General features: G+C 49.7%; 4 protein-coding genes across 4 annotated transcripts; 1 reads left to right on the plus strand and 3 right to left on the minus strand.

Moving 5' to 3' along the window:
- Positions 1 to 107: 107 nt before the first annotated feature.
- Positions 108 to 7,003, minus strand: ASPVEDRAFT_134352 (MFS transporter; the record flags this gene model as incomplete). Its single annotated transcript, XM_040807118.1, has 9 exons — positions 108 to 1,076; positions 1,121 to 2,015; positions 2,071 to 2,133; positions 2,201 to 2,363; positions 5,291 to 5,503; positions 5,552 to 6,264; positions 6,315 to 6,355; positions 6,410 to 6,688; positions 6,734 to 7,003. 9 exons carry the CDS (start codon positions 7,001 to 7,003, stop codon positions 108 to 110), a joined length of 3,606 nt encoding a protein of 1,201 aa, XP_040669212.1.
- A 353-nt stretch (positions 7,004 to 7,356) lies between these two features.
- Positions 7,357 to 8,574, plus strand: ASPVEDRAFT_134221 (MBL fold metallo-hydrolase; the record flags this gene model as incomplete). The annotated part of the gene is made up of 3 exons (XM_040807105.1): positions 7,357 to 7,706; positions 7,761 to 7,901; positions 7,947 to 8,574. The coding sequence occupies 3 exons, from the start codon at positions 7,357 to 7,359 to the stop codon at positions 8,572 to 8,574; spliced, it is 1,119 nt and encodes a 372-aa protein (XP_040669213.1).
- Positions 8,575 to 8,740: 166 nt separating this feature from the next.
- On the minus strand, positions 8,741 to 10,124 carry ASPVEDRAFT_63147 (zinc-binding dehydrogenase; the record flags this gene model as incomplete). The annotated part of the gene is made up of 7 exons (XM_040815661.1): positions 8,741 to 9,010; positions 9,067 to 9,438; positions 9,471 to 9,645; positions 9,696 to 9,761; positions 9,814 to 9,884; positions 9,931 to 10,000; positions 10,053 to 10,124. 7 exons carry the CDS (start codon positions 10,122 to 10,124, stop codon positions 8,748 to 8,750), a joined length of 1,089 nt encoding a protein of 362 aa, XP_040669214.1. The 3' UTR covers positions 8,741 to 8,747.
- A 287-nt stretch (positions 10,125 to 10,411) lies between these two features.
- ASPVEDRAFT_84902 (uncharacterized protein) lies at positions 10,412 to 11,651 on the minus strand (the record flags this gene model as incomplete). The annotated part of the gene is made up of 5 exons (XM_040817623.1): positions 10,412 to 10,465; positions 10,512 to 10,666; positions 10,725 to 10,959; positions 11,017 to 11,189; positions 11,273 to 11,651. 5 exons carry the CDS (start codon positions 11,649 to 11,651, stop codon positions 10,412 to 10,414), a joined length of 996 nt encoding a protein of 331 aa, XP_040669215.1.
- Positions 11,652 to 12,240: the final 589 nt, after the last annotated feature.

Consider the following 12,240-nt stretch of genomic DNA (forward strand, 5'->3'; position numbering starts at 1 on the left):
CTATTAAATAAATGCCGGCTACAAATGCATTATGGTATTAGCAAAACAGGCTGGCCGTTATTCACCCGCTTTATTAGCCGACAGATGTACATATGACTCGGCACAGATCAAATAAAAGACGCGGGATCAACCCAGCTATCTAACCCTCCCATAAAATCCTGAAAATGTGGAATGGAGCTAAATGCCGTTTCATCAACCCCATTCCAAAACTCAACATCAATATCTTGGCCGGCCAGCAGCCTCTCAGCAACAAGGCTAGTTTGGGCCGTGACGAACGGAAAATACTCCATCCAGTCGATACCGCTTTGCAGAACCTGTTGCTCCGAATGAAGAGCCCGAGTCGACTGTTCGTTTCCCAGATGGCGGTTGGGGAATTCCTCCGGACTGAGGCAGCGGTTGTCGGAACGCAATCTGTCGAAGGTCTGCTCGAAGACTGCAGCAGTCGCCCACATGCCTTTTAGCTGCTTTATGGCTAGCATGAGGATCTCCAAGTCTGCAAGGGCCCCTTCTTTAAGATGCTCGCTTCGCGAGGCTTGCAGGAGCCCGATGAAGCCCATCCCAACGTACCAGCAAGTAATGGGCATGAGAAATCGGACTTCGCTTCGCATTAGGACGTCCTTCAGGATGCGTGCGGTGCATGACCCAGCTAGCGTTGCTGGTGGTAGAGCCTGTGGGAGAGATTGCGCTGATCTAGTAAGATGAAGGACTACGATTACGGCGAGATAGGGGAGATGCATTTGGTGAATGTCCCGGCTGAAGTTAGGTGTATGGACTTTACCGATTGGAAGCTGTAAATGTTGAGGAAGCGACCTGATCCATTCAATCAGGTCCATCCCCAAGTCTACAGGAAGGGCAGCCCTAGGAGATGTGGGTGCATTTGCGTATCGCGACAGTTCTTTTGCAATGCGCCCAATGATGGTGCAAAGGCGGACCCAGTGTATAAAGACCTCGGCTCTGGTTTTATCTTCAAGTTCAAGCTCGCAGAAGTCCTCCAGCGATGGTGGCGGTATGTTGCAATCGTCAGGGTCTATGAGACATGGCTTACCCTGGCAAATTGCCGTGAGCCGTTCGCGGGCCTGGTCTGTCAGTAACAGTGGTCTGATCACATTGAATAACTTACAAATGCCGTCCACCAAATCCGCCGCTTGCATGCGTACTCTATGTCTGACTGTCCTTTGCCAGTAGTAGCTTCGCGATGAAAACCAGCCTGCTGGGCTAGTTTGATGATGATTCCCGTCCACCACCAGGACGAGTGCTTGTGGGCTACAGACGGTGGCCGTGGAGCCCACCAGTAGAACAATGAAACTGCCTTCAGAGCGCTGAGGATATTGTCCTCTTCATCATCGTAGAAGAGTCGTCGTGCGCGGTCGTAGTAGCTTGCAGGCTGTGGCAGTGGAATAAGTGGAGGATGGACATGTGTTCCCACAAGTGCAAGTGCATTATCGAGTATGGGAGACTGTGAGAGGTCTTCTAACAAGGTTGACCTGTCCAGAACTGGACACCAACTGTAGCAGTAGTTAAAGTACGTCTCTATGAAGCTCTGTCGGAGGTCCAATTGTGAGACGGCTCGAGTGGTATCCCCTCTGGGTATCAGGGCGGCTTCAACATGACTAGCCGCAGCACTACCTGGCCCTCGGACAGGTTGGATTCCGCGATCCACACTGTCATGTGGTGATGGCAGAGCTGTTGGTGTTATGATTGTTAGCCCGTTCGGCACTGGTTGTGCATTGCTGATCCCCATTTCTACAGTACGGTTCTCAACCCCTGCCTGGGGCGGAGGAGGCCAATCAGACTGTATGAAGTTGTCGGTACTGAAATCAAAAAGGTTGCTGTCTGTCCCATCCCGGGCTGCTCCATTTCCGGCATTGCCTGGGCTATCAGCACTACGGCCACCACCATTGTCGATGAAGGGTGCAGATACAATGGAGAAATCGCACACTGTATCCTGTGAAGAGGAGCTCGGCCCTTCGATCGCAGCTGCAAGCCGTCCTTTGTCCCGTTTAGATGGCCGAGGGCTAAGCTGTCAGTTTCCGGCTCTCATCGTTACGAACTGATATGGACAGGGCATACCGGCAATCCTTTCCAGCAGAAACGCAGTGAGAGCATTTGCGGTGCCCTTCACCGATTCTAACTCTGAGGTCACATTTGGTCTGCGAACAGTTAGTCTCAACACCACAAGATCCACGTTATCGATACGTACTTTTTTGGAATGACACAAAACGCATGCAATCTGGGCTCGCTTGCGTGGTGCTCCCGGGCCGGAGAACTGCACCCATCGAGACGCGTCCATTGCAGCAGTATAAAGAGAGAACCGACTGAGAGCCGGGGCGGGGAATAAGAAGACGTGTATGCATACTGCGGGGCTCTCGGCTGCACACGGGTAATCTAGTAAAGAGGGGTCTCACTCTCACCTAGCTGTAGCAATGCTACCCAGGTAGCCGTTACAAGTGCAGTGATAGGGTTCGTGCGCAAAGCCGGGCTGATCACAGCTTGCTCTTCCAATCAGCGGAACTCAGCCGCCGAGAGCCGTGAAGGCCGTTGCGTCGGCATTTCCGAAATGGGTTACCCGCAACTATACTGGAAGCATAACCCTAAGCCCGGCAGAACTCCTCGTATCCTGCCATCGTGACGGTAATGCCGCCGCGTATGTCCCGCATGTCGGATTGTAGGCAAGAAAACTCAATCTCTTTATAATTGTCTGAATGGTACGTTCTTATCAGAGCGCTTCTAAACTCGAAAAAAAGAGCTAAGCGAGATTCATATGATTTGCGAAATGGCTCCATCAGTCATAAGCCCAACCCATCCAGCGCCAGTGCCAGACTGCATTCACACAGGCACCACCAAGAGCGCTGAGAGCATGCCACATCCGACTACAAAGACCCAGGGAAGTGAAGACCTCAAGGCGAGACGTGACGACGAGTATAAGGCCCACTCGGTCCCGTTTAACCCTCAATACGCGTTGAATCCTCGCAAACTGCGGATCATCACCATTGGCGCCGGGTTTTCGGGGCTACTGATCGCGCACAAGTTCCAGCATCGTTTTCCGGAACTGCAGGACTTTGTCGACCATACAATCCTAGAGGGACGGAGTGATATAGGGGGAACTTGGCTAGTCAACACATACCCTGGAGTGCAATGTGATGTACCTTCTCACATATATGTAAGTGACATGGAGCGCAAGATATGCATATTCAATCTGACCAGCAGGCGTTCCCATTCGATCCGAACCCAGACTGGCCACATTTCTACTCGAGCGGTGAGGCGATTCATGACTATATCAAACGGACAGCGGAGAAATGGAACCTTACTCGTGATGTGCAATTGAACACGCAAGTGGTCGGGGCGTATTGGCAAGAGGACACAGGGAAATGGAAGGTTACTGTCGAGCATGCCGGGCAACGACGCGATGAGTACTGCGATATCCTGATTTCAAGTCAGGGTAACCTGGTGTATGCGCTCTTGCTCTTGGTGAATAACAGAGAAACGACTAATTAAAGCCCAGTAATCCCTCCTGGCCCAAGGTCCCAGGGCTTTCCGATTTCAAAGGCCATGTTACCCACTCAGCTAGGTGGGACCACGACTTTGACTATTCGAACAAACGGATAGCCGTGATTGGCAACGGTTCCTCTGGTATTCAGATAGTTCCGCAAATGGCCAAGTTGCCCGGGACCACTGTGCGAAATTTCATCCGGGGACCGGCCTGGGTGTACTATCGGGTTCCCCCGTCGAAGCATCTCGGGCGCGATACGGACGATACCAACCCGGCGTACCTCGAGGAAGAGAAGGAGCGGTTCCGGGATCCTGCACAGCACAGAGAGTATCGAAAGGGTATGATCCACTGTGTGAACAAAGCATTCCGCCTGGTAAGCTTGTCCATTACTCTGCTGTATTCCTCAAACTCTGTGCGGAGCTAAGAGAGACATCGTATAGTTCATCAAGGGAGAGACGAACCAAGAAACGGTGCGACGCGCATCCGCACAGATGGCTGAGAAGCTCAACCACGATCCTGAACTGTGTCGACAGCTTATTCCAAAGTGGGAGATTGGTTGTCGCCGTGTAACTCCAGGGCCTGGATATCTTGAGTCATTTTCCAAGCCGAATTGCAGTCTGACGTCGAGCCCAATCACAAGGGTGAGTGAGAAAGGCGTTGTCACGGCTGACGGGCAGGAGTTCGAGTGTGATGTCGGTAAGTAATTTAACCATGATATATATCTCCTCTTTTTCTTTCTAATACTTGCAGTAATCTGCGCCACCGGCTTCGACGTGTCCAAGTGCCCACGCTATCCCCTAGTAGGCCAAAACGGGGTGAACCTGGCTGAGAAATGGAAAGACGAGCCCACATCATACCTCTCCGTCGGCACAGACGATTTCCCCAACTACTTCACTATGGCCGGGCCCAACTGCCTCTGCGGACATGGCTCCCTAGTCGAATCTCTGAACTGGACGGGTGACTACTTCGTCAAGATGATTAAAAAGATCGCAACAGAGGATATCAAATACATGGTTCCGAAAGCATCATCCGTGCACGCATTTGGGAAATACCAAGATGAAGTACACAAGACACTCGTGTGGTCCGGGTCCTGTAGTAGCTGGTACAAGCGAGGCACTGTGGATGGGCGAGTGACTCATCTGTTTGCTGGAAGTGCGGTGTTGTTTCGCCGAATGCTGAGCGAGATCCGGTCTGAGCACTATGATATCGCGTATAACTCGGGAAATCCGTTTCGGTTCCTAGGTTGTGGATTCACAGAATGGGAGATGCAGGAGGATGCCGATCTAGGATGGTATGTAGAGGTTTCAGACCAGGAGCCAAAGGAGTACGCTGCGGGAGATAAGAGCTGGATAATAGATTAGGACTTCCGAAATATACCTCTTTCTTCATAAGTGCAGTACACGCAGAATAATGGTTTGCTTGAATACATTGACTGGAATTGGTCATGTACGGTTAAGTCTACTGGCCCTCATACCAGAGGGAATAACTTCATTACCGCTTGCAGATAGTATCTGAAGTTAACTAATAGTCACAGTATTTCTAACTTGAACACACCCAGAGAGAAATGTATACGACCAAAGTGAGACAATCAACTAGCGACAAATTCACCTAGAATTCTGCTTGACTATAGACTACATGTAAAGACATATAACACGCACTCCCGCCTGTGCGACAACAACAACAACTGACGTGGAAGATCAGGCGTCCTTATCCTAATACATCACAGTACATACCTAAATTGCATATTCTAATATAGAGTTAGTATGCATCTGGGAAGATACTCCCAACTGTGAACGGGACTAACCATCTTGTCAGTCACGTCATCCTCGAAGGCATGATCAAAGTCTTCCGTGGCGCCCATTCTGTCGCGACGTTTGTTTTCAATAGCGCATATGATCCGATAGATCAATACAAGAAGTGCGGCAACGAGCGCCGTGACGACTACGACGATAAACCCCAATGCATACTTGGGTGCATCTTGCTGTCTAAAGACTTGGGGACCCGCAAAATTGCCTGCCATGATCAGTAAGTATTACTTAAAGATGAATGTGACGAACATACCGAGGGAGTAGCCGATGTACAGCCCCGAAGACGCTAGAGAGCGCTTGGTATACCCGGCATTATTGGCAAGAAAGAGACCCATCATGACGGCATAGGCGGCGCCGGTTGTTGGGAGTATGTAGATGGCGAAGAGCAATCCGCCAAGTGCTGATCGGGGCAGAAGCCAGAGCAGCAGGCTTGCCAGCGTCGTTACCAACTGGCAGAGGATAATGATGTATGCTCGCCAGCCGGCAAATTTATATGCAAGGTATGTTGTTATCAGCATCATAGAGCCAGCATAGAAGCCCCCGGGTATCATTAGAAGCAACGAGTTGAGCTCGCTATACCCAAATCTGCTAATAATCAGGGGCTGGAATGTCGAGATCGGGGCATTAGCAAACATCCCGGTGAATGCGAAAAGGAAAATAAGCCAGAACTTGATATCTAAGAGAAACTCAACTGCCTGGCTGGCTTTGAAATGCATATTGCGCACGCCAGAGTTGTTCGTTCTCATCCGTGAAACTGCGATGAATCGTTGTCGCTTGCTGAACCCTTTCGCGCGGATGGGGTCGGGTGGGAGCAGGATGTAAACGAGTACGCCCCAGATAATAGTGAGTCCACCGGCAAAGAAGTACATGTAGTACCATGGCCTCAGGGGTCCTTTGAGATGTCCAATCCCGTAGTTAACTAGCGGGGAAAACATGGATACATAGCCTGTACATGAATACCAGGCACTAGGGCTCGTTAGCTGAATCTAACATAACATTGCAGGTATGGGACAAACCCCATTCTTAAGGACTGTTCGTCCTTTTTGTACCATCCGCCCTACCGGATATCAGTTTCCATACGGGCAAGAGAAACAATAGGTAGAGCACTTACAACGATCATCATGAACATGGGGCTGACACCGGCCTCAGTCATACCAAGAAAGAACCTCTGTGCATATGCACCGCGGAAGTCGTGACAGGCAGGCGTCAGGATCAGAGTAATTCCCCAGATCATGATAACCAGGGATGCGACCCGCTCAATCGGGAACCGCTGTGCCAAAAGAATGACCGGGTAGGCCCCGAGGATGAAGCCAAGATAGAATATGGAAGACGCCATGGAGAAACGATTACCGGTATCCAAGCCGAGGTCTTCTTTAATTCCAAACAGAGCCTGCGAGTGTCAGTGCCTACGTAACTGGCCAGGGGTAGATCATACTGCTTGTCCGAGAAGGACTTTGTCCGCGTAGAGAAACGCGTATGTGACGCAGAGGACAGGCAGTAGCCTGAAGTCGATTTTCCTGCGCAGTCTATTTTCTTCCTCCGCGGTCCAGTTAGGGTCCCCATCATACGCGAGAAGGACCTTCACAGCCTCGTCGCCATGGACTGTGTCAACTTTCTGGATCCCTCCATTCTCGTTCAAGTCCTCAGATGGGGAGGCGTGGATATCCTCTTGAAGCGAAGCTTGTGGCTTAACGGAATCAGACATGATGTGACCTTCTAGACTGTAGAGCATGAATTGAACAGTGACCGTTCAATTGATCATCAATTTAACGAGCTTGACAGCCGGCTGAGCATCCACCAAAGCTACTCCTAGTGCCGGCCCACAAATGCTAAATTCTGGGGAGAGTGGATAAAAATCGTGAATCCGGGGAAATACCTTGCAGCGGCAGTCGGTTATGCTGGCTTTCTGCATTAGGGTTGCCGATAGAGCGCGGTCAATTCCGGGTCTGGGGAAATGACGGAAATCCCTAAAGCGGGGCTGTATCAACTTAATAAAGGGTATATGATATCTCCACACCTTTTTGCATGAGATGCCATAGGCTTTGTGCACAAGTTAACATGGGTAGTAGGCCATTTGTCGAGGTGCCTCCTGGGCAGGAGACAATCAGTGTGAAGATGATCAACGCTGTCAATTTTGGACCAGCTATAATCAAACGATTCATGGAACCCCCTGTACCAGGGGTAGAGAAGAAGAAGCCTTCCCCCGTTCTGACCTTCCTTCTGGAGCATTCTTCCGGAAAGAAGATTGTATTTGACCTGGGCATTCGCAAGGATTACCAAAATTATGCACCTGTTGTTGCTGATTACATCCCCACAACCAATTATGATATCCAAGTGACCAAGAACGTGGTCGACATCTTGGATGAGAGCGGTATCCCGGGGACAGATATTGACGCTGTCATCTGGAGGTTGGTTAGCATTTAGTCTCAGTTCTTTATGAGTAGGACACTGACGTTCGCTAGTCACTGGCACTGGGATCATATAGGAGATCCGTCAAGCTTTCCCTCATCAACGGACTTGATCGTGGGATCCGGATTCTCAGATGCTATGCTCCCTGGCTACCCTGCGAACCCGAAGTCTCCTATTCGTGAAAGCGACTACGCGTAAGTTACCTGTTAGATTAACTGAGCTCGGTCTGACTGGCAAAGAGGTCGCAATTTGCAGGAGATACGATTCGACGGTCCGAATGCTCTTCGAATTGGCAAGTTTCCAGCAGTAGATTACTTTGGTGATGGGTCGTTCTACCTCCTCGACAGCCCTGGCCATGCAATTGGGCATTTATGCGGCCTCGCGCGAACGACCATCGATCCGCCAACATTCATACTAATGGGCGGAGACATATGTCACTATGCTGGCATCTTTCGACCGTCACGATACATGCCTGTTCCACCTTCAATCTCACCACACCCGTGCTGCCCGGAAACTGACATTTCGTTCTGTCCAGGGGGTGTGTTTGACGGGCTACAGCAGTCTAGAGGGCGGGAGTGTACTGATTCTCTCTATGAGATGTGTTTCGGACACGATGTGCCGCGTGCGAGGGAGACTCGAGATCAGTTGCAAGAGCTGGACTGCAGCGAGGATATTTTCGTCATCATCGCGCATGACGCTACCGTTCGAGACGCTGTGGATCACTTTCCTCTTAGTCTGAATGACTGGAAGAAGAAGGGTTGGGGAAAGGAAGTAAAGTGGACTTTCTTTAGGGATCTAGAGCCGTATTGGAGGGCCGAAGGGCTTCTTACCGAGCTAGACGAGAAGGAATCATCTAATAATCTATAGAATAAAGAGACTTTAGCCATATTTGCCTGTGCAGTAAAGAGCTGTAGGGTGGACCTTCAGAAGAAGTCCTTAAAGCAGATTGAATCAACTTATGTGGATAGATTGAAGAATTATTGTGCTAGACTTTAATACTTGTAATTCAGATCGTATCCCTAATTAAATCGAGGTATGTCTCAGGTACTTGTTAGGGCAACTCTCCCCCTTACCTTGCCCTCGCAGAGGCCCTTCAGCACCTCAGGGAAATGCTTCAAATCGGCTGTCTCGACCTGTGGCTGGATAACGCTCTTCGATATTAGGCCCAATACATCCTCTAGGTCCCTTTTCTGTCCTCCATACGAGAAAATAATTTTCAGTCTCTTCTGAATTCCAATTTTCATGTCGACTCTATTCTCCTCGTCCAGAGTGCCAACACACAATAACTTTCCTCCACGACGAACTGACAAACCCAGTAAGTAAGTGGATATATCTGCCTTGACCCGTCAATCAACTTACCGATATGCTGCGCGTCCTGAAAAGTCTGATGCTTGCCCACAAAGTCCAGGGTTGTATCAATCTTTCCCTGCAATCCCCGTTCTCGAACAAAGTCCCGCACCGACTTGCCGGCAGGGACGATATCCTCCCTGGGGACGCCAAATTTTGCTGCCTGGTCCAACAACTCGGATCGAATATCAGAAACAATGACCCGCGCACCTAGATGAAGCACAATCTGCAGGGCATTGAATCCGAGACCACCAAGGCCGAACAGAAACACTACCTGCCCTGGCTTGACCTTGGCTCGCCTAGTGACTGCATGATAGCTTGTTTTGACGGCGTCTGTCGATACAGCTGCTACTCTAGACGGAATACCTGTATATAAGTCGTTAGCTTTCGACAATGCCACACGTTAGCGGACAGACCATCCGGAACCCGCACAACTGCCCGTACATCTACGGCGGCATATGGCGCATAGAATCCATCCTGCCCAATTCCCGAGTGGTGTGCCCTCTCACAGAGCTGGGCAAGATCACGAGAGCACTCCAGGCAGTCGTCAGAGCCACAACCGGGAACGGCGATAGTGGCGACTCGGTCTCCCTACTAAGGTTATTCCCTGACATCGGGCAGCTCATGGTAGCCAAACTCACCACTTTGAATCCAGAGTCTCCAGCGGCCTCGCCCACTTCAACAATCTCACCGCATCCTTCGTGGCCCTGCCGAAAACAGTAAGCAACTTTGTCTGTATTAGTAGTTGCACCATAATACCAGAATATACTTGTCCTCAAACCAGGGCCGCGTACTGTCCGTAGTGAGTAGTGAATAATCGCTATGACACACTGCGAATGGTCAGTGCATTATCGATCAGGACTTTGGTATACAGACCACCAGAAGCCAGCATACGAAGCAGGAAACCCCTGGCTGGGGTCTGCGGCACTGGTACTTCTTCCCAGACCTGGTGAGATATTAGGGCATTTGAAGTGTAAAGTAGCTATTCAGTGGCTCACCGGCTCCGTCTTTCCTTTGTGCTTTCTCCATACGTTCATTGATGACGGGATTGGATTCGATATAGAAGACATTTTGTATGTGGAATGTTACAGTTGAGGTGTTCTTCTGTTCTGTGCCGCGACTCTTATCTTTATATTTCTCTACTCCCATAAGTCTAATGACAGTTTGGGGAAGTACCCCCTTCGGCTTTCTTGTTATGTCACTGGCCGTGCCGAGACATTGAGACTTTACCGACAGCCGGGGTACGTGCGATGTTTCTTAGCCTTTTTGGCGGATATACTGAGCTATGAAAAGCGAGCACGGGCTATAGTTATACAGTTTGCCTGTATTTACACTGACATTGATGCATAAAGAGGAATCAATGGGCTCCACCCTTACCAATCCCCATATCCCTCCGGCTCAACCCTTGCCTCTGCTCGAGGTCAGTGATGCTCGTGTTAATCCTTGTATATCCTTACTTTGTAGTCGTCAAGCCATTTGTCCTCGATAATCCTTAACTGCGTCTCCTGCTTCTTGATAAAATATTCGTCGCGGGGGTCCGAATAGTCCTCTTTATCCACGTCCACAAAGCCCTGTTCAGATTTGGTCCTCGGGGTGATCATAAGAGAGCGTCCTATAGTTAAACGTGAGCCTGGTCCGCGCGCAACAGGTGTAAGTATGGTAGATGATACCATTAATCTGGTTGTCGCACGCAATTCGCATCATGGCACCAGCACAATCAGCCTGCTCCCCGAACTCGATTCCGTGCTCGATAAGCCAGCTCTCGTATTCTTTGGTTCGGATGGCACTCTTGATCCAGCAGGGCGCTACATAGTTGATCCTGATGCCCTGCTCCCAACTGTTGCGGCGGGCGGTCTTCATGAATCCTCGCAGGCCATGCTTTGTCGCGGTGTATTCCCAGTTTCCCTAGTTCGCTTAGCAGGTATAACTAAGTTTGAGTATCCCAGAATAGTCTGCACTTACAGGAGAATCGATGTACACAACCATGCTCCCAGTAATTATGAAACAGCGATCCCTCTCCTCCGAGTCTGGCTGTTGTCTGAAATAATGCACAGCCAGCTTCCACGTATAAAATGTGCCATCCATATTGACCCTCACGATGTTAAGATTAGGCTTTGTCGGCGGTCCAAGAGGATCTTTCCCAATCAATCAATTCCATTGGAAAAAAAAAAATAAAAATAAAAATAAAACAGTGTTAAATGCACATAAACTCACTCACCATCAAAATTCCACAAACTATCCCCCGAACTCCTGGAGATCCCCGCATTCGCAATAACCACGTCGACGCTCTTAGCAGGACTCTTGGACTTCGCCGTCTCAAACAGCGTGATCAGCTCGTCCCACTCCCTGATATCGCACTTCACAAACGCGGCTTTCTCCTCTCCACCTGCATTCATCTCCTTTGCTAGGTCGACTCCACGCGGATGCAGGTCGCCGAAGGTGACAAAGGCCCCGGCAGCGCAGAAGGCGCGCACCATCGCTTCGCCCATGCCATTTGCGCCGCCAGTGATGATGACAGATTTTCCCTTGGCCTTTGATAGGTCCGGGGCGACGGTGTGGTCGATGGGACCGGTATATGTGTATTTGGGAAGAGGCATTGTTGGTTATCGGTAGGATGTAGGTGGGTTTTCCAGTAGGGGCACAAGCTGACTGTAGAGATATATATAATTGAACGAAATGCGTCTAGGATGCATTCCGGCTACACCCCACAAACGCAGACGGCACTTCCCGAACAGAGAAGAGGAGAAAGGCCATATGGAAAAATAGTATAATTCTGACCAAGTCGGTTTTCCATAAGAGGACAGCCGATGCACGCTCGGACACAGACGTGATGGTGTCCCCCGTAGTTCGGCAGTGAACTTTAATTGTGACGTCCAATACAAGACGTTTTGCTCTCTCGAAAATATGCGCGTAGTATTGTAAAAGGTAAGTAATTCGTCAGTCGGATACGCGCTACAAAATAGGTAGGTCAGACTGCCCGGCAACCTCTTTGAGCCTTCCTGAGAAGTCCATGGAATAGCTAAAGATTGTTGATCATTTCTATAAGACGTGGGCAATGTATAGAGAATAATTTTCCTAGAGAGAGAGAGTTTAATATAGATAAAAAGTAGAAGAAGAATAGCTATGATTATAAAACTAGTTAAGATATTAAAGGCTAGGATAATAATAATATAATTTACATAGATA

This window comes from Aspergillus versicolor (genome assembly GCF_001890125.1).
Source record: "Aspergillus versicolor CBS 583.65 unplaced genomic scaffold ASPVEscaffold_6, whole genome shotgun sequence".
In the NCBI taxonomy this organism is placed as follows: domain Eukaryota; kingdom Fungi; phylum Ascomycota; class Eurotiomycetes; order Eurotiales; family Aspergillaceae; genus Aspergillus; species Aspergillus versicolor.